The following is a 22,796-nucleotide window of genomic DNA, read 5'->3' on the forward strand; positions in this document are numbered from 1 at the left end:
CTTCTTCTTCTGCTTCTTCTGCTTCTTAGATGATGCTTTCCTGTGGAGGAAAATCCCACAGGAGTCTCATTCTTGGGTGATTGGGTCAGGGGGCATTGTTCCCCCCCCACACAAATGTGCAGAACGACCTCTGCCCACAAGCATCCTTTAACCTGAAGCAGAGTATCCCAGTAATTTTTTTTTTCAGAAGCAAGACTGCAGTTGCCGGACATCTGCCACGTACACACTGCAACAGTGATTATTTCTCCCCTTGCCCGCCTGTCGCCAGCCCCCTCGTTTCTTCAAGGGACTGAATCAGAGCAGCGCACGGGGGGGAGTGGGGGTGGGCACGGGGCTCCCTGTGGCAATCCATCCTCTGTACATGAACATCTTCCCTTGCAGACCGAGAAGGAGGCTGTGTGTAAATATAATTTTAAAAAGGAAATGGAGCATCAAAATACATTAAGACATCATTAAGGGCCTGAGCTAAATGAGGGAGGGAGGGGAAAATCCAAACCGGGATATTTCCAGTTTGTCTTGGGGGTGCTGCTGTCTACCTCCTGCCTTTTGTTGCATAACGTTGGTGAGGCAGGGAAGCGAAGGGGAGCCCTCAAGCCACAGGAGAAGTAAAGCAGAGTTAAGTCGTAATTAACGGAACACAGATATTTATAATGTCTACATGCATGTTTATAAAAAATATAAGCCCAGGGAAAGTATTGTAACCTCTGTTTGTTGTTTATACCCAGAGAATTCCCCGTGCCCAATTATGTTTGACAAAAAGAAAGAAAGAAAAGAAAACCTCAGCCATATGCAAGTGCCTCGTGCTTTAATAATGTGCGCATTTCTCGTGAGCGCAAATATTAATTGCAATAGTATGCAGTGAAGTGATTAACATCAATATAATTTATCATCTGGAGATTTCTGAACATAAATAAATGAGTTGTTTTGTTCAGCGAGGTGTTGACCCTTTCAGAATGTGTCATTTAAAGGGGCTTTATGTTATTATGCCTATTATTGGAAATATGAAAGGCACCACGACCAGCCGAGTGTTCAGTTATTTGATTTTCTGGAGCATTAACCGCTCTTGTTTGTGACATTTCCCAGTTGGGTGCTCGTTTGTGAGCTCATTAATAAGGCTTTCTCCAAGGAACGTTGCTGCAGATGAAGAACGGTATAGCGGAGCCCGGCCCTGCGAGCAAAACTCCCAGTCACAGCAAGCAGGCAGTTAAATGGGTTAAAATGGAAAATAATGATACCCCAAGCCTGAGCCCAGAGGCCTCTGTTCTGGCTTGCAAGAAAAAAAGGCAAGCTTTGTGCTCTGGAATAAAAATGAAGGCAAATATTTTGGCACCCTTATTTGGAGGCCCAGGTCATGATGGGCTGCTTTATATAGGCCCCTGTTTCTGATGGCTGGCCTTCCTGTTGTGTAGTGCCAAACTCTGATGGTCTGGGTAATTGGCAGTAAAGGTTGTATGCTTTACAGTCCCTAAGAGGCTGTTTTAACAAGAGGGATGCAGGGTATCTCACAAAAGCAAGGAAAATATAAACTGAGCGCAACTCATGCCCAGGTTGGGCTTTATTTTTTTATCTTGGGGATGTATCATTGTGTGTGAGAGAATTAGGGAAGCGGCACAATGGTACAGTGCTGCCTTTTTAATATTTTAGATGTCTGTTTCCTCATTTTTCCCCTTAGCTTGAATAGTAACACTTTGATTTCTCACTTCTTCCCTGGTGTTTGTTAAGAGGGTGAACTGAATTAGAGCTGGCCACACCGCACGTTGGCTGACTGAAGACCGCTGCAGATTGTAATCCAAAGGGTATCCTTGTGACATTGCCAAGGATTCTGGGACATGGCTGTTGGACTATGCGTGGTACCTTTGGCTCAGATGGTCTGGTTGGCTTGCTTGCTTGAGCGGTTGAATGGTCCTCTCCTCTGAAGTTCGGTCTGGGAGGAGAATGACTCCCTTAGCCATAAAGCCCTGTGTCGGTGCTGGACTCTTACTAAACTTTGGCTTAAAAAGTGGGATTTATTTTTGTTATTATTTTAAAATTGTCCCTGGCTTTTCTGTAAAATAAAACTCCTAAAGGGAGCCTGGCAGGTGAGAGCCAAAAACAGCCAGCGAAGCTTTACAAACTGAAATCCGGACCAGCCAGTGAATGGGCCAGAAGTGCTGTGAGAGATCCATTTGTTTCATGGGTTGCAGCTGTAGTGTAGCCTCAGACTGATGGGTTCATGGAGGATGAGTCGGGGGGGGGGATCTCTGTGAAGCAAGGGGGGGCCCGTTGCGAGCAGAGCAACACCGAAGCTTCGGCTTGGGAGAGCACAGCCTGCCTGTTCGTTGGGCCGAGGAAAAGGGGTAGCCGCCGCAGCTGTGTTTCATGGGCAGCAGAGGAGGAGGAGGCATGAGGCGCAGCATCCCGAGAGGCAAGCCTGGAGACCCCGTCTGCAGAAAACTCAGCGTGTTCCGTGTTCATGGAGATCAGTGAGGCTTCAGCGCACCGCTGAGTTCTGCTGGTTTCAGTGGACTTGCTGGGATCGGACCACTTTCGCAGCCCTGCAAGAGTGATGAATTGGGCTATTTGGGAAAAGCAGGCAGGCAACCTGTTCGCAAGAGAGGGCTCATTAGTCAGTGAAAGAGACGCCCTTGATGGAGCTTCTGAGGCAGGCAGGGCTCCTTTGCCAGGCGGCTGCCCCAGGGGGCATCGGCTCTCACGGGCACCTGCTGGTTGAGTGTGTGTGTGTGGGAGGGGGGGAATGAGAGCAAGCAACAGCAGCAGAATTGCATTGCTCCTTTCAGTATCAAAAGGCTGTGTGTGTGAGAGAGGAAGAGAAAGAGAGACCCTATTTTCTAGCCATTGGTGGCCCTTGAGATGCTTTACCACAAAAAGGATAAAAGACAGACGAGGTGCAGTCTTCCTCCTTCATAATCCTATTTTAACATCTCCTCCTTTTCTTGCTCCATTCCCCCATTCCTTTCTTTCAACATCGATTCCATTTCTGTCTTTTTTTCGTTACAAATGCATACTCTCCCTCCTGCCAAACACTCAGATTTTTCAAAATGGGTTTGTCCTCGTCATCTCCCTTTTGGTCACGAATTCTCTGCTCCGTCCAGCCATCTTCGCTGCCTTTTCCCCCTCCCCAGTGTTGGTGCTTTGAGCTGTGAGCTCCCCCCCCCCCCCACATATGCCTCTGATGCTCGCTTGCCTTTTCTTTCTGTAGTTCTTTCTCAACCCTGCTTGCCTTCTCATATCCCCCCCTTCCCCACTCGGGTGTTCTGTTCCTTTCTCTTCATCCAGGGCTTTGCTCTTGATCTGATTCCTTTTTCCTTCAGCAGATTCCCCCAGCCCTTTGCTGATATATATTTTTTAAATCCTTGCCTGACCTATGGTGAGTGTCCTTTGGATGTGAAATCTGCTTTAATTTCTCGGTATTTTAAAACTTGCTCTTGATTCCTTGTTGGCTAACTCTTTTCCAGTTTCCATATTGCTCAGATGAGTTTTCCCTCAGTGTTTGGGTTTTCTTTTATCAGGCTCTTTTTAATCCTTAACCAATCTGGTTTCCATGCTTTATCGTTCAACAAAAGGTGCTGTCTGTTCCTTAACTAATTTTCTCCCTCATCTTCTAGTCTTTTGCTTCTTGGCTTGTCATTTACTTTCAGTATGGCTGATGAGTTTCTTCACTAAAGTATAAAGTCACTTTTTATGCTGCTGATCTACCATGGGCTTCCTCTTGTTTTTCTAACTGCATTTATGCTACCTCTGTTAATGTGTTTTTGTTTTTGTTTTTTTTACCTTTACCTTTCCTCAGTTGGAGTTTGCAGGGGCTCTGGTTTAGGCCCTTTGTTTTTCTACCCCCTGCATTTCTTCCTTTAGGTTCTCCTATTCAGTCTTTTGATATAAACTGTCCTGACCATGCTGCTGGCTATTATTGTTTTTTTCCTCTGTCTCTCTCTCCAATCTAACTTTTTTCTTTCACTTTCTCACCTTGCAACTTCATACCAGCTCAATGTTCTGTGAAGCTAATTTTTCCCCAGTGAATATTTGTTTTTCATATTAAATTTTCTCTTCCCGTTTTGCTTCTTTGTCGATGATGTTTGTGTTCTTTTTTCTCAAGCAAACAATCTTTCTGTTCTTTCTTTTTCTTCCTGCAGTTTCATCATAGGCCAATCATGCTCTCTGAGGCTCTCAAAGATTGCCCAAATTTTATCATTTTTTCTGCTGATGCTGTCCCTGCTTTGCTCCATTTTTTTTTAAAGGAATTGATTATTGAGGAAGTCCCCCCCCCACTTTAACCCTCTTGTTTTTGCCACTCAAATATCCTGTTAAAACAAGTTCCCGGTTTAGCTGATTTCTCTCTCTCCAGGTGGTCTCTGCTTTCCTTTTCTTCTTTGTTCCTTTTGCTAAACATCGTTTTTTCTCCTTCTCTTTTGCATCTTTGTGTTTTTTTTCCCTCATATGACTGTCTGCAGAATTCTGTTCCAGCTGCTGCTTGTCTATTTGATGCTTTTCCTCTTTAACAGGGAAACACACATCTTATTCCAGCTTCCTCTGCTGCGGGTTTGTCCTTCACTGTAAATTTGGGTATGGCCTCATGGAGCTGGGCCTGTCTAGAAGTTTGTTAGGTCTTGTGCAGTGCCTCATTTGTTGGTGCCTGACAAATATGTTTTCCTTGCACCTTTCCATTATGTTTGGTTTACGATTGTACATGCGTAGCTGCATTGAGACTTCACAGTGACATTCCAGTTGAAGTGGGAAATGGCTCATGGAGTTCTGGTCTCAGTTAAATGGCTCTGAGATGCAGGGAAAGGAAACCTTCATCTAATATTCTGTCTTAGAGTTCGGTCAAGGGCTGAGATCAGCCATGAAACTCCCAATGGTGGTGAAAGACTAGACCTCTAGAAAGGCTATAAGTTGGGCTGTGTTCCAAGTGGCCAAAGTGTTGACGTTTCCAACAAAGAGCTTTCATCAGATTACAAGTGGTTCTCTAACTTTTCATTTTGGCCGCTGCTACTCAGCTTTCTTCGTGTGAATAAATTTTGGTGAATGAAAGCACTTTGCAAGGGTTCCTTAAATTTATTTATGCATCTGTCTGTTTACTTCATTTTTACCCTGCATTTCTGCCCCATGGCATCCCAAAAGTGGCATACATCAATCTCGTCTCCTTCATTTTATCCTCACAAGAAACGCTCCCTGACGTAGGTTCAGCTGAGAGGATGTGACTGGCCTAAAGTCACCCAGCCAGCTTCCAAGTGGGGGTTCAAACCTGGGTCTCCCTGTGAATTAGAAAGTCACTTCAGCTTTCAGTGTCTGAAAACATAAATGTGTTTCTTTCCCTTTTGTTTCTGTGGCCAGCCAAGACACTTTGGTGCCCGACACAGAAAACCCAATGAGCGTCCATCATCTTGCTAGTTACCATGGAGGCAGAACACCCAATGAAGTTAACAGACTATCTGGTTCCCATTCATTTCCAGAAGAACTTCCCAGTGGATTGGGTCCGATCTCTGCATGGCCCACGCTGCTGCCCCTAGCGGCAGTGAAAGGGTTCCGTGACTGGAAGTTGCACTGTCAGTGGCTCCGAAATCGGTAGCTTTCAGTCTGCTCTAGGAAGTCATTCTTGTGTCCATGTCTTGCCTCAATAAAATTCCCAATACATCTGTTTGTGTGTTTGTTGTCTTCCTAATCTTCTTGTATCCTAGAAAGGGAAGCAATATTAATTTCTGCAGCAAAAAAAAATGTAAAAAACCAAAGACGTTAACTTCAATTTGTAGCAACTTTTAAAAAGGGGTACCTTGTTTTGGAACACAGAACTGGGGTTGGATATAAACCAAGCTCAATATGCAGCCTTCTGGCTGTTTTTAGCTGCTGGTGTTTAGGTGAGATTGTTGGTCCGTGTGTGCGGCTGTCAAAGCCGACGATTGCCTTTGTCATTGTGGGATTCCGCTTTTGTTCCTCCCGGATCTTTCCGCAGGCTTTCTAAGCTCCCTTCCGGAGGGTAAAACTCGTTAATCCCTCCAGGTGTTTGTGTTTGGAGATTTGCAAGATTCTTCTGTGCTGGCAAAAACCTTGCCGTGTCCAAACAAAAGCAGAGATCTGGGATTTCTTCCCTTGATGCTCTTCTAGTTCAAATGCACCCGTTGGACCCCAGTTTATTTATGTGCTGCAGCACAAAGAAGGCCTGCCTGTAAAAGTCAACACATGATAAAATGTATTAATTTTGTGTACCCAAAATATGCTGGTTCATCTCGGCATGCCGGCAAATGCATTTCTTTTTACCCAAGTGAGTTCAGAGACAAATTTCAACTTAACAAAATTTCATTTTGTTAGTGGTGTGTGAATCCCAACATTGTATTTTAGGATTTGGAGTCTATTAGTCAACAATTGGGAGAAATGCCCGAATAAAGTATTGACTTATAGAGATGCAGTGGGGGGAAGGGGGAGAGATCAGGAACGTGAAGCCATATCAATGCTAGACTTTCTGTTGAGGATGAGCTTCAAAAGTCTGTTTTATTTGGAATGTGTTTTAGCACACCAGTGGTGTTTTTTTTTTTTACAGATATATATGATACAATATTTATTTTCTGTGTTTTATGCAGATAAGCCTCAAATCCGAGTGTCACAGATTTTACCAACATCTGGGCCAACGAGGGAAGGAGATCTATTGGACCTTCTGTGCCAAGTTGAAGGGAAACCAGAGTAAGTTGAGTGCCCAAATCAGTCAAATGCGTATTTTCATGTAACTGGAGATGGCAAGGGGCCTTCAGTCCCACTGTGTGCATGTTAAGTGCCATAACGTCACAGCTGACTTACGGTGACCCCATAGGGGTTTCAAGGCAAGAGACGAACTTGCCACACACAGAGGCTGTTGGATCAGTTTCAGTTTGGAAAGTGTGCAAGAGCGGGTTGCAGATTTAAAACTTGTTTGTACTTTTCCCGTCCTTTGCCTGGAGAGGTAATGACCATTCACTTGGAAGTTGTGTTCAGTGGAGAACGTTTGGTGAGGGAGGATGCAAACGGCAGCCGCTTAGCGATTGATTAGTGTATATTCAACTGTTCAGACACCCGGCTTTGACTTGTCACTGGAGGGCAGTGGTGAAAGGCCTCCAGGTTGTTTCTGTGGACTTCTTAGCATCTTCTGAGCCCTGCTCTTGGGTTGGGTGAGGATCGTTGACTGGCATGCTGAGTTAGAGCATGGCATGGCTTCTGCAGGGGCTACTAATGCTTCTCCTCTTCAGGCCGACAGACACGACGTGGTTCAGAGTTGACGATGAGATGCCTCCGCACGTTATAGTGTCGGGCTCCAACCTTCACATTAGCAGCCTCAACAAAAGCGACAACGGCACCTACCGCTGCGAGGCGTCCAACGAAGTGGGGAAGGCCTTTGTCGATTACATGCTTTATGTCTATGGTACGTAAGACAAACCTTCCCTTTTCCCAGGTGCGAATCACACAACTGCTCTCAGGCCGGGGGAGGGGGGACAAACAGACGTTTTGCACGGAGTCTGTGATGGTGTCTGAGTGCTTCATTTTACAGGAATGGATTGTGTGTGTTTACTTCTCTTTCTTTTCCTCGCCTGACTCAGAGTCTCTTTTCTTCCCACATCTATTAGGTGGTTTCTTCTCGCACTGTCATTCGGGGCTCAGTGAAAGAGCAGGAGTTATTGGGCGGGGTGGGGGAAGGGGTGCCATCCACCACTAGGAAATGGCAGGGTTGCTCCAATCATTTCCCCCTCTACATCCCAGCTAAATATGCCGAGGGCGTAGACTTCCTTGTCTCCCAGGCCTTCTATAGCTACCTGAAGGCATATGTATTGACAGCCCAGTACATCAGCTGGAGAAATAGGCCTCATTCTGCCTAGTCTTGAATGTCAGAGCACCTCTAAAACATACCACATTGTGCTTCTTAAAGTGCAGTTGAAACTGCTTTTGGTTTTTGGGAGGAGTTTAATCCCTACTCCAGATGTTGTGGCCTAAACGTCAATAACCCCAGAGTGCTAAAAGGTAAAGGAAGATGACTCTGGAGCTGCCTTGCAGAAGATGGTTTTCTTCTTGGGAAAAACCCAGGTGTGTCCTTTGTGTGATGAACACACTACCATCTGTAGTCTCCAGTGCAAGCAAAGTGGCCAGATGCTTCCAGACCGTTCACCGGGAGAGCCGCCTGTCTTCAGAATGTTATGTTCTTAAATCCTGCTGGTTTGGGGAAGGCTTTCTTTACGGAACCTCCAGCGCATGATGGCATTCCCATTCCAGGTTGCAGCAGATATCAGGGGATTAATTTACGTAGCTGGCTCTCTCTTAGATGATGTGGAATGGGTAAGTTGGCCCCGATCATGACTTCCCGTAAAACGTTTCTCCCTTTCTCTCCTCTTGCTTTTTGCTCTGTGCAGCAGCTTACTTTTGTCCTACATTTGGTGATGGTTGCTTGACGTGGCAGCCAGATCAGGACTTTTCCCAGCAGGATCTAAGGACAGGCTAGTTTGGCAGCAAGTTGTTCAGCTCCGCATTTGCTGAGCTCTTTCCTGACTGGGTTTTAGCAGTTGACTTGTGTCTCCATGGAAGGAAATACATGAACATGTGTGAAGCTGCTTATACTGATTCAGATCCTTGGTCCTATCAAGGGCAGTGTTGCCTACTGTGACAAGGAGCTCTCCAGAGTCTCAGGAGGTTTTTCACACACCCTGCCCACCTGATGCTTTTAATGAGAGGTGTCCATGATTGAACCCAGGACCTTCTGAATGCCAAGCAGACGCTCTCCCTCTGAGTCACAGCCCTCTTGAGTTAGATGTCTTCCTTAGGGCCATGGGGGACATGGATTGTCATCTCCACAATGCCCCTCTTCAACGGAAGCCTCACAAAATCTCTGTCTACACACATTGCTTCAGTAACTGCGTACCTTCTTCCACCCCTGCCCATCTGCCTAAATTGACTTCCTACATATACAGATGGAATACCTCAAAAAAGATAGGCCTTTGATAATGTAGATTAAGGATTCTCTTTAAAGTGTCAGCGGTGGATTTGTAGGAAACATGTAAGAAATTGGAAGACCCAAACTACAATCAGGGCTACCAAGAGGATCTTTGACTGCTGGAGGCTCTTGTAGAAATTCAAGCCAAGAAGATTGACTTCCAAGGCCCATGTGAGCCATACCTGAGATGATGGAGTTGCCGTCCTGCTCAGGGTTGATCCTGGGAAGGTATTTTTAAAAAGCTCCCCTGTGTGATTGGCTTCCTTCTGTGCATGAATATGGGAGAACTCCCAAAGAAACAATGACCGAGGGCTCTCCTGAAGCATAGAACAAGACAGGATTATCTTTGTGAGTGAGTTAATGGGACATGAAAGTGAACCCTGGAAGCTGGCTGTTTATTTATTTATTTAGAAAATGCATATGCCACCTTTCCAGCGAAATTGCTTGAGGTGGCTTACAAGCATGATAGAACCATAACATGGCAGATCCTATGTTAACAAAATATTTAAAACTCAACCAAAGCATTAAAAAAACCCAGGACAAAACATTCAGCCACCTGAAGTGATTCTCATAAAACAGTCCTCAGGCGTAGAAGCAGGCTATAAAAACAATTTTAAAAGCTCATAGAATCATAGAGTTGGAAGGGGCCATACAGGCCATCTAGTCCAACCCTCTGCTCAATGCAGGATCAGCCTAGAGCATCCCTGACAAGTGCTTGTCCAGCCTCAGCTTAAAGACTGCCAGTGAGGGGGAGCTCACCACCTCCCTAGGCAGCCGATTCCACTGCTGAACTACACTTTCTGTAAAAAAAAGTTTTTCCTAATAACCAGCCGGTACCTTTCTGCCCTCAATTTAAACCCACTATTGCAAGTCTTATCCTCTGTTGCCAGCAGGAACAGCTCCCTGCCCTCCTCTAAGTGACAGCCCTTCAAATACTTAAAGAGAGCAATAATGTCCCCCCTCAACCTCCTCTTCTCCATACTAAACATTCCCAACTCCTTCAGCCTTTCCTCGTAGGGCTTGGTCTCCAGGCCCCGATCATCCTCGTTGCTCTCCTCTGCACCCACTCAATTATGTCCACATCCTTTCTGAAGTGAAGATCAATCACTTAATTTAAAAGCCTGGATAAAAAGGAATGTTTTGACCTGGTGCTAAAAAAGAATAGCATGGTGCCAGCTGAGGTGCCACTACTGAAGAAGCCTTGTTTGTGGTCATCACCCACCTCATTGCTGCAGGCACAGAGAGCAGCAGGGTTGATGAGGAAGAAGGGTTGAAGATGCCGGCTTTGGAAGGATCACATTCCGTCTTCCCTCTTGGTGTGTCTAGTCTCAAAGGCAGGCATCCCACATTTGTGTCCCCTTCCTCTCTTACCCTGGAAAACTTCTAAACAGTAAGAATAACTCTGAATGGGCCACCAAAAAAGATAAATCAGTGGGTTCTAGATCAAATCAAGCCTGAATGTCTTCGTTGAAGCTAAAATGACTAAACTGAGGGTATCATGCGACGGTCACATTATGAGAAGCCATGAGTCACCAGAAAAGGCAATAATGCTAGGAAAACTTGAAGGCAGCAGGAAAAGAGGAAGACCCAATGTGAGGTAGGTTGACTCCATCAAGGAAGCTACAGCCTTCAGTGTGCAAGACCTAAGCAAGGCTGTCAACGAGAGGGTGTTTGGAAGAGGGGAGGCCCTCTTGGCAGCCGGAGAATGGGATGGGACACTCGGATGCACACCTGAAGTTGCCTTGCACAAGCCCCACTGAAATCAATGGGAGCCACACAAGAGCATAGAGCCATTTTCTTGGAACTGATTCACCCTTACCAGCCAGGTGGTGATTCTAGAAGAAGGAACCACATCCCTCCCAAAGCAAAAAAGGACGACCCCAGTGGACACCTCTTCCATACAGCTGCAGGCAAGGCTGAATCAGCACTTGGGTGGCTTTTGCGAAATTCTGGACACCTTCAGGTGGGAGACAGGCCTGTCGACAGCCATCAGCTGTGACAGCTAAAATAGGCCTGTCCTATTGGGAAAGAGTGCCGCTTGGATACCAGGTTCTCGTAGCAAATAACAGGGAAGCCCATCACCTTTGTGCCTTCCTTGTGGACACCTGGCAGTCTCTGGCCAGCCACTCTTGGAGACCAAACACTTGTTTTGATGTGCCTTTGGTCTGACCCAGCAAGGCAACTCTTTGGGCCTTGGGGACAGAGTTTATGGCCAGCACGTGGTTCTGATAGGTTGCTTCATAGAACCATAGAGTTGGAAGGGAACACCAGGGTCATCTAGTCCAACCTGCAGAAAACAATGCAGGAAATTCACAACTACCTCCCCCCACACCCCCAGTGACCCCTACTCCATGCCCAGAAGATGGCCAAGGTACCCTCCCTCTCATCATCTGCTTAAGGTCATAAAATCAGCACTGCTGACAGATGGCTGTTCAGCCTCTGCTTAAAAACCTCCAGGGAAGGAGAGCCCACCACCTCCCGAGGAAGCCTGTTCCACTGAGGAACCGCTCTAACTGTTAGAAAGTTCTTCCTAATGTCTAGACGGAAACTCTTTTGATTTAATTTCAACCCTTTGGTTCTGGCCTGACCTTCCATCCCAACAGATCTGTCCATAGGCAGTGGAATCCTTATCTTAGCCAGTGGTGCTGATTCTCAAGCGCATGGAGGTGCAGGCTGACAGAGATGTGGACGTGGGCACCGCCTTTGCTGGGGACAGCTGCCCAGACCTCTGGGTGTCCTTCGGCAGTAATGTTAGTTCCCCGGTGCTGCTGCACCCAGGTGGGACTTCCCGTCTCCCGAGGACGTTGCGCCAAGCACAGTAAAGGTGAAGCACATAATTAAAGTTGGGATGTATTAATTAGAAAATCTGAGAGCTCACTCGGAGATAAAAGAGTAGCAGCTGTATCAGTGATGAGAAGGGTGACATGCTGAAGATAAAATTTAAAAATCAAAAGCCTCCAAACCGTTTCATGCTCTATTATTCCAGATTCATTGCAGAGTGCAAAGTCTGGCGCTCTACTTAACACATTCAGTTTGATCATTTGGGCGCTGATCCAGACGTGGGTGTCGTCTTCCTTCCCCTCTCTTCCCCGTCTTTCTCCCCTCCACCCCCAAAACTTTTCATAAAGTCGGGAAACTGCCTGTTCTGTATAAATATTTGATGTTCCTGGAGATTGTTTGCCTGTTGGCTTTTGCGGGTCAAGTGTCTTCTATACATAGTGTTTAGTTTCAGAGGATTTTTTTAAAGGGGAGGGAGCAAAATCCCCTTCATCTCCATCTGGTTGTGCCAATAGAGGATGTGTGTTTGGCGGGGGTGTGGGGGAGCAGGAGCCAGTGCAAAACATTAATATTTATAAGTCGCAAAGACAGTGACTTTATTTTAAAGGAAATCTCGCTAAAATCTTCCATGCATTCAACTTGATATTTAGTCGTGACATTCTCGTTCCCTTTTGTATTTATTACTGGCTTAGAAGTAGTTTTATGTCCTGCTGGGATGTATTGATGGAGGAAGAATAATGAAGTTAACTGCTCTGGAGAGAGGCAGAGAGAGTCGTACTCCTTGGCTGTTGGTATTTAGTCTGTTAAGCACAGCGGGAGAGCGGCCCCCAGCCCCCGCCCCTCCCCCAGCCCCTAATTTCAGATATAAAATCTCCTTTTTTAAAGGAAGAAACAGACAAAGCGCCATTCTTCTCTTTGTGTGTTGCAAGCTGTCCTCCTTGGCATAGAAAACATGTTGCTTGTTTGCTCTAGTCGATTCTTCCCCCTTTTTGCTCCCCCCCACCCGTCTCTTTCTCTTTGAAAGGCTGTTTCCATGTCATCTTTCCCCTCTGTCGTTTGCATCAATGACTAATTTTGTGTGGCTTCTTTGTTCTCGCCCTGATCTTGGCGGGAGGCAGCGGCAGGCTGTTGGACCTTGGTGGTCTCAGCCCGGGTGGGCTTCCTGCCAGGGTCCAGCCCTGCCGTTTCCGCTTCATTGAGGTGGGCAAAGGTGTGTCACGGTCATCCTTCATTTTGTTTTGTTTTCTAATTTATTGATCAGTTTTGTGTTCTGCTTATTTATTTTTAATTTGCTTTTTCCCGTTTTTTTTTTTCCTTTTTATGTTTTATCTAGATCCCCTCACAACTCTCCCTCCACCCACAACAACCACCATCATGCCCTCCACCACCACCGCCACAGGTATGGTACCTTCATAACCACTGGGAAAGACTGCCCTATTGTGTGTGCACATTGCCTATTTCTGGACAGAGGTGGGAGTGGGGAGGCCTTCCATCTCTTCCACGTGTTCTTGACTTACCGTGTTTCTTTTTGCCATCTCTTGAGACTAGAGGGGGTTAGGAACGCTGGCAATGGAAAGCTAACCAAGTCTTTGTGGCAGAGTCTTAAGAACATCAGAAGATGCCTGCTGGATCAGACCAGTGAGGGTCCATCCAGTCCAGCATCCTGCCCCATACAGGGGCCAACCGGTTCCTCTGGAGGGCCAACAACAGGGCATAGAGGCCGAGGCCTTCCCCTGATGTTGCCTCCTGGCACTGGCATTCAGAGGTTGAATGCCTGTGCCTCTGAATGTAGAAGCTCAGAGCTTGTGGAAGGAACTGCCGTTCTGAATTAGTTAGTCCTTAAGGTACTGCAAGACTTTGCTGTTTTGCCTCCTCAAACAGGATCGCTTGTTACGGCAGGTTGCAAACAAGAACCCATTTTGGGGAGTGTCTACCTGAGGGAGTCAGGAAATAAAGGCCCCTGTCAGGTTCAGACTGAGACATTTATCTTTTGGAGCACAGTGATGACTCCTTTTAAACTTTGCTTTCAGTAATAGAACTATTTTTCATCGTATGAGACATTTTTATTTTCAAGTACCATAACCGATCTCCTTCCTGACCCTCCAGCTGCAAGTTTGTGTAGTCAGTGACACGACGTGGCTCTTCCGTGGTTCTTCCTAAGCCAGCCCCCTTTTGAGCCATAAGTGGCCACCTCTCATCTGCCATTCTGAGCCCAGGTTCATCCCATGCAATCAAACCCTCAAACGCCATTTTTTCCTGGCACCCCTTTTCTGCCCCCCATCTCTTTGTCCACCATACTCAGCCATGGGGGTCCCAATCCGTCTTTCATGGTTATCACCATCCTCTGGATATTTTTGTTGCAGCTTTCTTTCATTTTTGGAGACAGAAGTGCCAAGCCAAGCCCAGTAAGGAAGGTGAGATTGCGCCGGCTCTCTTTGCAAGCACATGGTGATCCTGTGACAGCGCCCCCTTGGCTGAATCCAGTGGTCACCCTTCACCTTTTCAGCTGCCGCTGTGCCTTTTCTCCCTTGACACTCCTGTCCTAGGTCACACGCTTTGCTTTCTCTGAGATTCAGAAACACCTGTATATACACCTGCAAATAACGGAACTTTCTTTTCCAGTACGCCTTAACCATCATTTGCTGTCATGTCGTCTGGCTTTTTGTCTTGTTGCATTTTTCTCCTTTCAGGATATTGAGAAATGAGTGTCACTACCCACCCCCGCGCCTGCTCTTTGGTCACCCGAGTGGTTTTCTCCCACAGTGCTGGGGGCCTCCCCTCATCTTGTCCACGCATCTTCTGCTTGTGTTGGCCAATGAGACACTCCATGTGCATGCCTTGCCATACGGAAGACACTTCTGAGCGTATCAGCCTCCTCAAAGAGAAGGCCAGCCCTGTGGCAGTGGGAGGGGGAAAGAAGGCTTGGAGGCTTATTTGATTGGCCAGCTATCTGCTCAATGCAGTCAACACTACAGCTGGTTTTGGAGCGGCCTCCTCACCTTGAACCATCATGGCAAAGTTTCTTGAGTTAGAACAGAAGAGGAGATTAAATATGATAAAGATGTAGCTTGAAACTTCCTATCAGCTACAGAGACCAGCCTTTGGCTATCGTTGGTTCCTTTGTGATGCTTAACGTTTCCCTCAGTCACTCCTTAAAGCTCTGCTTTCATGGGATGTTTGGTCAGCATCTCTGGAATTTGTACGGTGCAATCTTTTCTAGATGGCCTGCATAATTCTGTTTCCTGTAGTGATGTGTGCATCTAGGAGACATTCACTGTGCAATCCTAAGGAGAGTTACCCCCGTCCAAGCCCATTCATTTCAGTTGGCTTAGACTGGAGTAGCTCTACATAGAATTGCACTGGCACAGTCTTTTTTTTTTCTTGCGTAGTCCAGGTGAGGCAGTAGTGGCCCAGCCACTTTAAGATGCTGGAGTTGCTGCCTTTCCAGTTGAACAGAGTAGATGTTCAAATCCAAGTATGTCCATGTTCAGAAACTGTGCCCTGATTGGCAAGTTGGTTTTGGCCAGTCCAATGGAGTGCCCTTTGAACGAGGAACAGTGAATTTTTATAGCAATTTTGCTGGTCGGTTTACAGATAATTTGACCTCGTAGGAGAGGATCTGAGTCAGACATGTGGCTAAAGAAGATGCTACCACTAAGCTGCAGGGAAAAACTTTGGTCAGCTGGATAACAGGACACAACTACGAAGCATTTTTTTTCCATTGTAGAACCCACATGGGACGATGTCAACAGGTGTTTGTGTGATTTTCACGCAGCTCCAAAGTTGACCACAAACTGGTTCCTCGAGTGCAAACTTTTGTGTTGTTGGTAGTGATAGTATTTCCTCTGTTTTAAAAAGGGAAGCTAGGCTAAGTTGAATATGGCGGCCACCTATTTTACCAAGAACAGACTCATTCCCCTTTTGCTGTGGCTTTCTCCACTCCTGGCTCTTTTTGGGTATAAGACGATTTCTCTGTGAACCTTCCACCCTGATTCTGTGGAGTTTAATTTACCACGTTTCCCTCAGGGTACTTCTAACTTTGTTTTGTTCTGTTCTGTTTTGTTTTTAAGCTTGAAGCTTAGCTCCACCTGTTGATCTACAGCTTAACTCGATTGCAGGAACTGCTGCTGATAAGCTGTTCTCTTCCTTGGTGTCCTCCTCTGGACATTGCCCGTGGCCTTATTCAGGAGCCAGACAGACCAGCTGGTCGTCGGCTACGCTGAGTACAATTATAACCAGTGCCTTCTCGTCTTTCACCACGTCTTGAGCTGTCTCTGGGTCTGGGGGGTTGGAGGCATAAATCCACAGTGCCTCTCTTTTAAGGTAGTGTTGCATACGTAGCGCCCACACATTGTAGTTGGTAGAAGTGAGCTTCTCCACAAGCAAGGACGTTGCAGCTTGAGCCATACTTTCTTCCACTCCCTGCTGCTCCTCCTCTGTGTTGCTCTCCTCCTCCGCTTCGGACGCACTGCTGCTAGCAGACTGGCTGGTCACCTCCTCTGCTCCGTCTGATTCAACCTCAGACATTCACTCAACCTTCTGCTCACCACAGCCCTTGTTCCACAGATAGTACCTCTGCTCAGAACCTCCAGGACGTAGCGCAGTTGAGCTGAACTGGGCCCATAACCCTATTGCCGTTGTTAGAAGCGCTCTACAGCTCAGTAGACGAGTGAACACAGCAGACTCAGCACGTATAAATAAGTGCTCTTTTATTCACAATGACAGAGCGCTCCGCTTAGCATCTACAATCCACAACCCACACACTATACAAGTACTGTACAACATATATACATATCTGGCCCTGTCCAGCAGCCAATCGACAGTGAGCTGCCCAGTGGCCAGGTCTCAACCTGCTTAAACCGGTTCAGTCCAGATTTACTGCCAAGTCATTGACAGTCATGTGACACCAGCTGTCATCTGGCTGTCACCTAGATTACTGCAATCTACTTGCTTGCTATGAGCAGTCTGAAATTTCAACAAGGTTGGCAGATTGTGAGGCCTCTTTCTGATAACCCACAGTACTCATGGGTTTCCCCTGGTGGATGGGTGGGTGTGTACATACCTGTACCTGGCATACGCATATAGAGATTTCACATTTTTGGAAATTCTGAAACCACAGGGCTTTTTTTTTCTTGGGGGTGGGGGGATGGAATTTTTTGGGGAAATTGAAACATATGCCATACTTTCCCATCAAACCTAAACTTATTTTATTGATTTAATAACATAAAATGCATCATTTATAACATAGTTTATAAAATTGTACAGATTATGGTACTGATGGGATTTAACAGTATAAATGTCTTGTTTTCTATAAGAAAAATTGCAAATATACCCAATACTTGAGAGAGAATTACAACCTGCTGCACCATATACAACCTTAGTATATGTATCTTAATTTTTGCTCTCTGAGAGGTAGGGGGAAAAAAATGAAGGTAGGAAACCAATTTCGTAGTAAACAAAATAAAGTATTATTTGGACAAATAATCTCATGCAGTCACAATATGTAGGATTGCCAGAGTATCTGGATATCAAGTTAAACGCCGTAACAGTGAAAACACTGTCCCGGGACGAGCCCCTCCGGGAGCCGCCCAGGCCGTATACACCCCCCACCAGGCCTCTCCGCAAGGACCCCACTCACCGCGGGAGTGACGGAGAAAAGCAGCGGAGATGCCAGCTCCTCCTGGGGCAGGCACGGCGGCGACGCCTCACCTCTTTCTCCTCCCCCAGGCTCCCAACAAAGCAGCGAGAGTACAAGCCGACAAAGGGACGGCGAGACCAACCACCAAGCCCCAGCACCTGACGCAGCCGGAATGACTCGCGCCGGCGAACTCCGCCCTGCTCAACAGCTGAGCGTCAGAAGGGCGCGGGCGGGGCGGGAAAGAGCCTGCAGGCTGGCGGCAATGTGTTCAACCAATGAACACAACCATCCGACCTTGTTTGGGACTTCCGGGGGCAGGCCTGGGGCTGGCCAGGGGCGGGACCTCTCTGGCCTGGAGGGGATATAATGCCAGAGAGGAGCCTCGGCCGGGGAGGATTGCAGCAAGAGGTTGGAGAGGCTGAGCTGAACTCTCGACAACCTGGCTGTGTTCGATGGGGAGGAAAGCTCTGACTCTCCCTCAGACTGGTCTGAGGCTGAGGAGGCTCCTCCAGTCGGACCCTCCTCCAAGGCAGAGACCCCGGGGGCGACAGCGGCACTTGGTAGACGTGACAAACACCAAACTCCTTAACAATCTGTTATCATTAAACACATTATAGCATATTAATTGTTGCCAGAATTGTGTGTGTGTTAAGTGCCGTCAAGTTGCTTCCGACTCATGGCGACCCTATGAATGAAAGTCCTCCAAAATGTCCTATCTTTGACAGCCTTGTTCAGATCTTGCAAATTGAAGTCTGTGGCTTCCTTTATTGAGTCAATCCATCTCTTTTTAGGTCTTCCTCTTTTCCTGCTGCCCTCAACTTTTCCTAGCATTATCCAGAATTATCCACATTTAAATGATAGACATATTGCTGAAAATATGTTGTATTTGTCTGCAATGTACATAAGGATTGTCCTATATCTAACTCTGAACTGGGACCTCAAAGTGTGGATCATTAGATCTGGGCACTGGACTCAAGTACAGGGTAGGGTGTCAACTGCTAGGTTTCCACAAAACTAAGAAAGAAAAGGGAAAAAATATTGAAAATTTAAATGTTACAATGGTGGAGGAAATGGCTGCCTTTTTGAGGGGGCTGTCTTCCTCTTGCTGGGTCATTGTCCTACATGAAATGGGTGGGCCTGCCTCCCTTGGGCACCCGACCCCTTCCCCTGCTGGGCCCGGCACCTCTGCCAGCAGCGCAGTTTCACACAGCAGCCAACCCGTTGCCCGAGAAGGCCAGGGAACGAGGGCACAGAAGCCTCAGTTACCTCCTGGTGCTGGTTAGGAGACGTCACCTTCTGGAGCAGGCAGTAAAACGGGCTCCGAATCTCACCGTGCATGTGCTGAAAACACACGTGGCATTTTAGCCGGGCTGTTTCAGGATTAGCCTCTTCTCGCTTGAGCAGTTGCTTGGTCGCTGGATTTGGCACGGATATTGCCTTATGTAATTATTTTTTGCTCTTCCTTTATGCCCCGTTAAATAGACGTCAACGCGATTCTTTAAGAGGGTTGCTCCAGCCCCCTTGCTTTAATAGAGGCATTCCATCCACCCTTGTCTTGCCGCTTCTCAGGAGCGGCCTCTTCCCTCCGCACAAAATGCCCTTGTGGTAACAAACGATCCGGCACTGAGGCGTAGTTAAGCTGAGATTGCTACTAGAACAACTTTGTCAAATCCCTGTTTTTGATGGATGGGATCTTGCTGGGTTGCTGTGTCTTAGCAGACAAGCTGCGTATGTATTTATCTTATCCGGAAGGCTTGCTGTCTGCACGGGTGGAATTTAACTTGGGCTCCTCTCTCCAAACAGATTAAAGGTTAGAGAATGGAATGGCTCCCTTTCCCGCTAGAGAGAGGGCTGCCGTCTTAAATTTACCTTGTGTATTATGACCTGACAAATGGGTAGAGAAATGAATTTCCCTTCACCCCCCTGTGTTCTCTAGTGCTTTAGAGCCACCCATTAGCTTTAAAAGCTTCAACAGCCAAACACCAATGATTAAACACCAGTATAAAGCTCCGGGAATGTATTTTCTTCGCTCTGTGCTAAAGGTTTGTGTAACTGAAAACCATTCTCCAAATGAAATTAGCATAATTACCAACATTTTATGCAGCAGTCTCAGGAAAAAAAACTGCTTTTCTAAAAGCCTCGAGGGGCTCCAGATCATTTCGGCTGTTGTGCGTGCCCCTTCCCGCACTCGGGGAACAGACAGATGTGGGCAGGCCCAGAATGCCTCGAAGCGTGGTTGCTCACATCGCCCAAAAAGCTCAAGAGATCCCATTTCCAGATGGGAGCCCAAAATTAAAGCTTCTGCCGGCTCCTGTAGATTCCCCGGGGGGGGGGGGGCTCTGTTGACGCTCAGCTTTTCCTATGGAGACAGGCAGGGGCCGACGTCACCTAAGAGATTGCTCAGCACGGCCCTCGGCCCAGAAGACCCCCAGTACGCATCACGGGTCCCCGTCTTGATGGCCATCGTTTGCGTGGAGAACGTGCTTTCTGAAAGAAACCGAATAAACGCTGCTCTGAAGGGCTCTTGTCCGGGTATCAAATTAATTCCATCTCTAAACCTCTTTTGGATTCACCTGTAGAGCCCCAAAGATTTTTTTTTTTAAGTTTGGTGATCATAACGCACAGGAATTCTTTACTGTTCATTGGTCTCTGTTGAGGAGAGGCACCAGGTCTTTCTCTAATAGAGATCGGTTTGCTGAGGTATTCTGGGATTCGGTAGCCTTGGAAAATGCATCTGTCACTTGTGTTGGTGTCCCAGTAGCCTTTGGGCATGCTGGCTGCATTGCTGGCAAGCCCTCCCCCCACACCCAAAAAAATCCCCCGGCCCATTTATATCCTTTCAAAATGTCCTTGTGGCTTTATTCATTAAGATGTACAGTATGATATGGCAGAACAAGCTGCATAATTTAAATGGCCCCTGGAGTCTTCCCTTGAAACACTCCATTTGGACAGCTACTTCCTGCGCGATAATTAAATGTTTTTAATATTTGTGTTTTTTTAATCCAAAAGGATTTATTTTTAAGAGTCTCGTGTGTGTGTGTGTGTGTGTGTGTGTGTGTGTTCACTTTATCTTGCCCCCCGATTGATCTATTCTTTTTCCTCCCAACTATGCCTCTGATTTTTTGTGCCGGTGGCAAAGGCAGGCCTGGGCTTGCTGCCTTCCCCATGGCTAGATCTTGTTTGTCTCTTGGCTTCCGTGCTAATGGGATGGAGGTCGTCCTCCATTCCTTCCATGGAGGCCTTCGTGGTGGAGCTGACGTGTTTGATCATGTCTAGGTTGGAGATCCCATTATGGCTTCAGCAGGGATGCTGGTACAATCAGAAGCAACCTCCTGGTCCCTCATGCTCACTCTCACCACAGCTTGAATGAGTTTCCTTTCTTTCCCCCACATGGGAATGCCTTTTTTAAAAAAAAGAACGGCACAGTGGGTTTTGTGTGTATGTCTTTGTTTGTGTGCAGACTCTTTAGTGTGCAGTGAAGATACATCATGGCAACAAGGAAATTATAAAAAGCAGAGCTGGCCTTTGTCTGTAATGGCAGACAGTTCCTTGGGAATGGGATGTGGGCATATTTCATGAGAGGCCCCAAAACAGATGCTCGGATTTTCTGAAACCCAATGAGTGTCAGATGGGGTGGGATGTATGGTTTGGCTTAAAATGTCTTTCTTCCATTTTCTGTAGTTCCAGAGGGTAGTCGTGTTGGTCTGGAGTAGAGCAGCTAGAAAGGAGCTTTGACTCTTGAAAGCAAATACTCCCAAAATCTTGTTGGGTTCTAAGGTGCTCCTGGACTCGACTCGAGTTGTTCCATTTCCTATGTCAACGTTTGGAGAAGACTTGCTGGAGACCAAAATGTGTTCATGCTGCTTGGGAAGACATGCTTAGATTTGGGCTTTCTGTGCCAATTTCATGATATAAGGGGAAAAGAGCCCTATTGGCATAAACAGTGTGTTGCTTCCTCGTAGGCATCTGTCAGAGACCTGACCCCTGTGCTCTGCAAACCCTAAATGGGCATAATTCTCCTTTGACTTCTCCCAACACCACCCAGATTTCAAAACTTGCAAAAAACTGATTGAAACATAAATCTCTATGAAAGGTGTACATTTCATCCTCCGGGCTTCATAATGCAGCTTGTGAATATCCCTCAGGCAAGCACTTGGTTGCCAGCCGGGTTTCCTAGATCGGTGCAAAAGATTTCCTTAGTGTAGGCTTCAGTCTGTGCACATTTCTTATTGTATCATCCTGGCTTTCTGTGGAAGCTTCTTTGTGTCCCTGGTAAAATGTCAAGTTAATTTAGAGTTGATGTTGTGATCTCCTGACATTTTCTTCCACTGTGTGACCACATTAAAAAGGGAATGGAGGAGGAAGGGAACACGCGCACACAGAGACTCCTGAGAAGGAATCGCAGAGCAGAGTTTGTGTTGCTTTGCTTAGTCAATAACCATCAAGGGCTTGTTGTTGTTGTTTTTGGCTTGTTTGAGCGTCTGTTTTCACTTGAGTGCCTGAAGAACAATTCTGCATCTTATGTGGAGGAGGGGGGGAAATGCAGGAAAGCCTGCTAGCTACCATTACCTAGTGTGTGTGTGTGTGTGTGTGTGTGTGGAGGGGGCTTTTCTGTTGTGATCTTCTAGACAAGAGCATGGCACATTAGAAAAGCTCCTGCCATGGTACAAAGAGAATCAGAATCATAGAGTTGGAAGGGGCCATCTAGTCAATGCAGATCAGCCTAGAGCATCCCTGACAAGTGCTTGTCCAGAGACTACTTGAACACTGCCAGGGAGGGGGAGCTCACCCCCTCCCAAGGAAGCTGATTCCACTGTCAAACAGCTCTGAGTGTAATTTCCCCTCTAATATCCAGCGAGTATCTTTCCACCCTCAATTTAAACCCATTATTGCGAGTCCTATCCTCTGCTGCCAACAGGAACAGCTCCCTGCCCTCCTCTAAGGAACAGCCCTTCAAATACTTAAAGAGAGCAGTCATGCCCCCCCTCAACCTCCTCTTCTCCAGACTGAACATTCCCGAGACCCTCAGCCTTTCCTCGTAGGGCTTGGTCTCCAGGCCCCCGATCATCCTCGTCGCTCTCCTCTGCACCCGCTCCATTCTGTCCACATCCTTTTCTAAGGGGCCTCCAGAACTGCACACAACACTCCAGGTATAGCCTGACCAAGGCAGTGTACAGCAGAACGATGACATCTAAGCCCCATTTCACTCAGCTGCCGTTGTTTACCCTGGAGTCTCCAATAACTGTTTGCTGTTCAGTCTAGTGGAGAATGGCTGAATCCCTATTGATGGGTACTCTGCAACAGCCCTTCCAACGCTGACACCCTAGAATAGGATTCCCCAACGGGGTGCTTGTGGGTGCTATGGTGCCTGTAGGTGCCATGACACCCCCGGACACCTTTCCTGGTGCCTGCCAAGTGTTTTTAGAACGTGAGCGGGGC

General features: G+C 47.0%; 1 protein-coding gene across 1 annotated transcript in view; it reads left to right on the forward strand.

The window, feature by feature from the left end:
* The window catches only part of CADM1 (cell adhesion molecule 1), a 304,386-nt gene that overhangs the window by 249,729 nt on the left and 31,861 nt on the right, over positions 1–22,796 (forward strand). Inside the window, exons 6-8 of the mRNA XM_056860835.1 lie at positions 6,573–6,672; positions 7,212–7,384; positions 13,053–13,118. Coding sequence (XP_056716813.1) covers positions 6,573–6,672; positions 7,212–7,384; positions 13,053–13,118 — 339 coding nt within the window. The remainder of the gene's footprint in view (positions 1–6,572; positions 6,673–7,211; positions 7,385–13,052; positions 13,119–22,796) is intronic.

The sequence above is a fragment of the Euleptes europaea genome, chromosome 14 (genome assembly GCF_029931775.1).
Source record: "Euleptes europaea isolate rEulEur1 chromosome 14, rEulEur1.hap1, whole genome shotgun sequence".
Classification (NCBI taxonomy): domain Eukaryota; kingdom Metazoa; phylum Chordata; class Lepidosauria; order Squamata; family Sphaerodactylidae; genus Euleptes; species Euleptes europaea.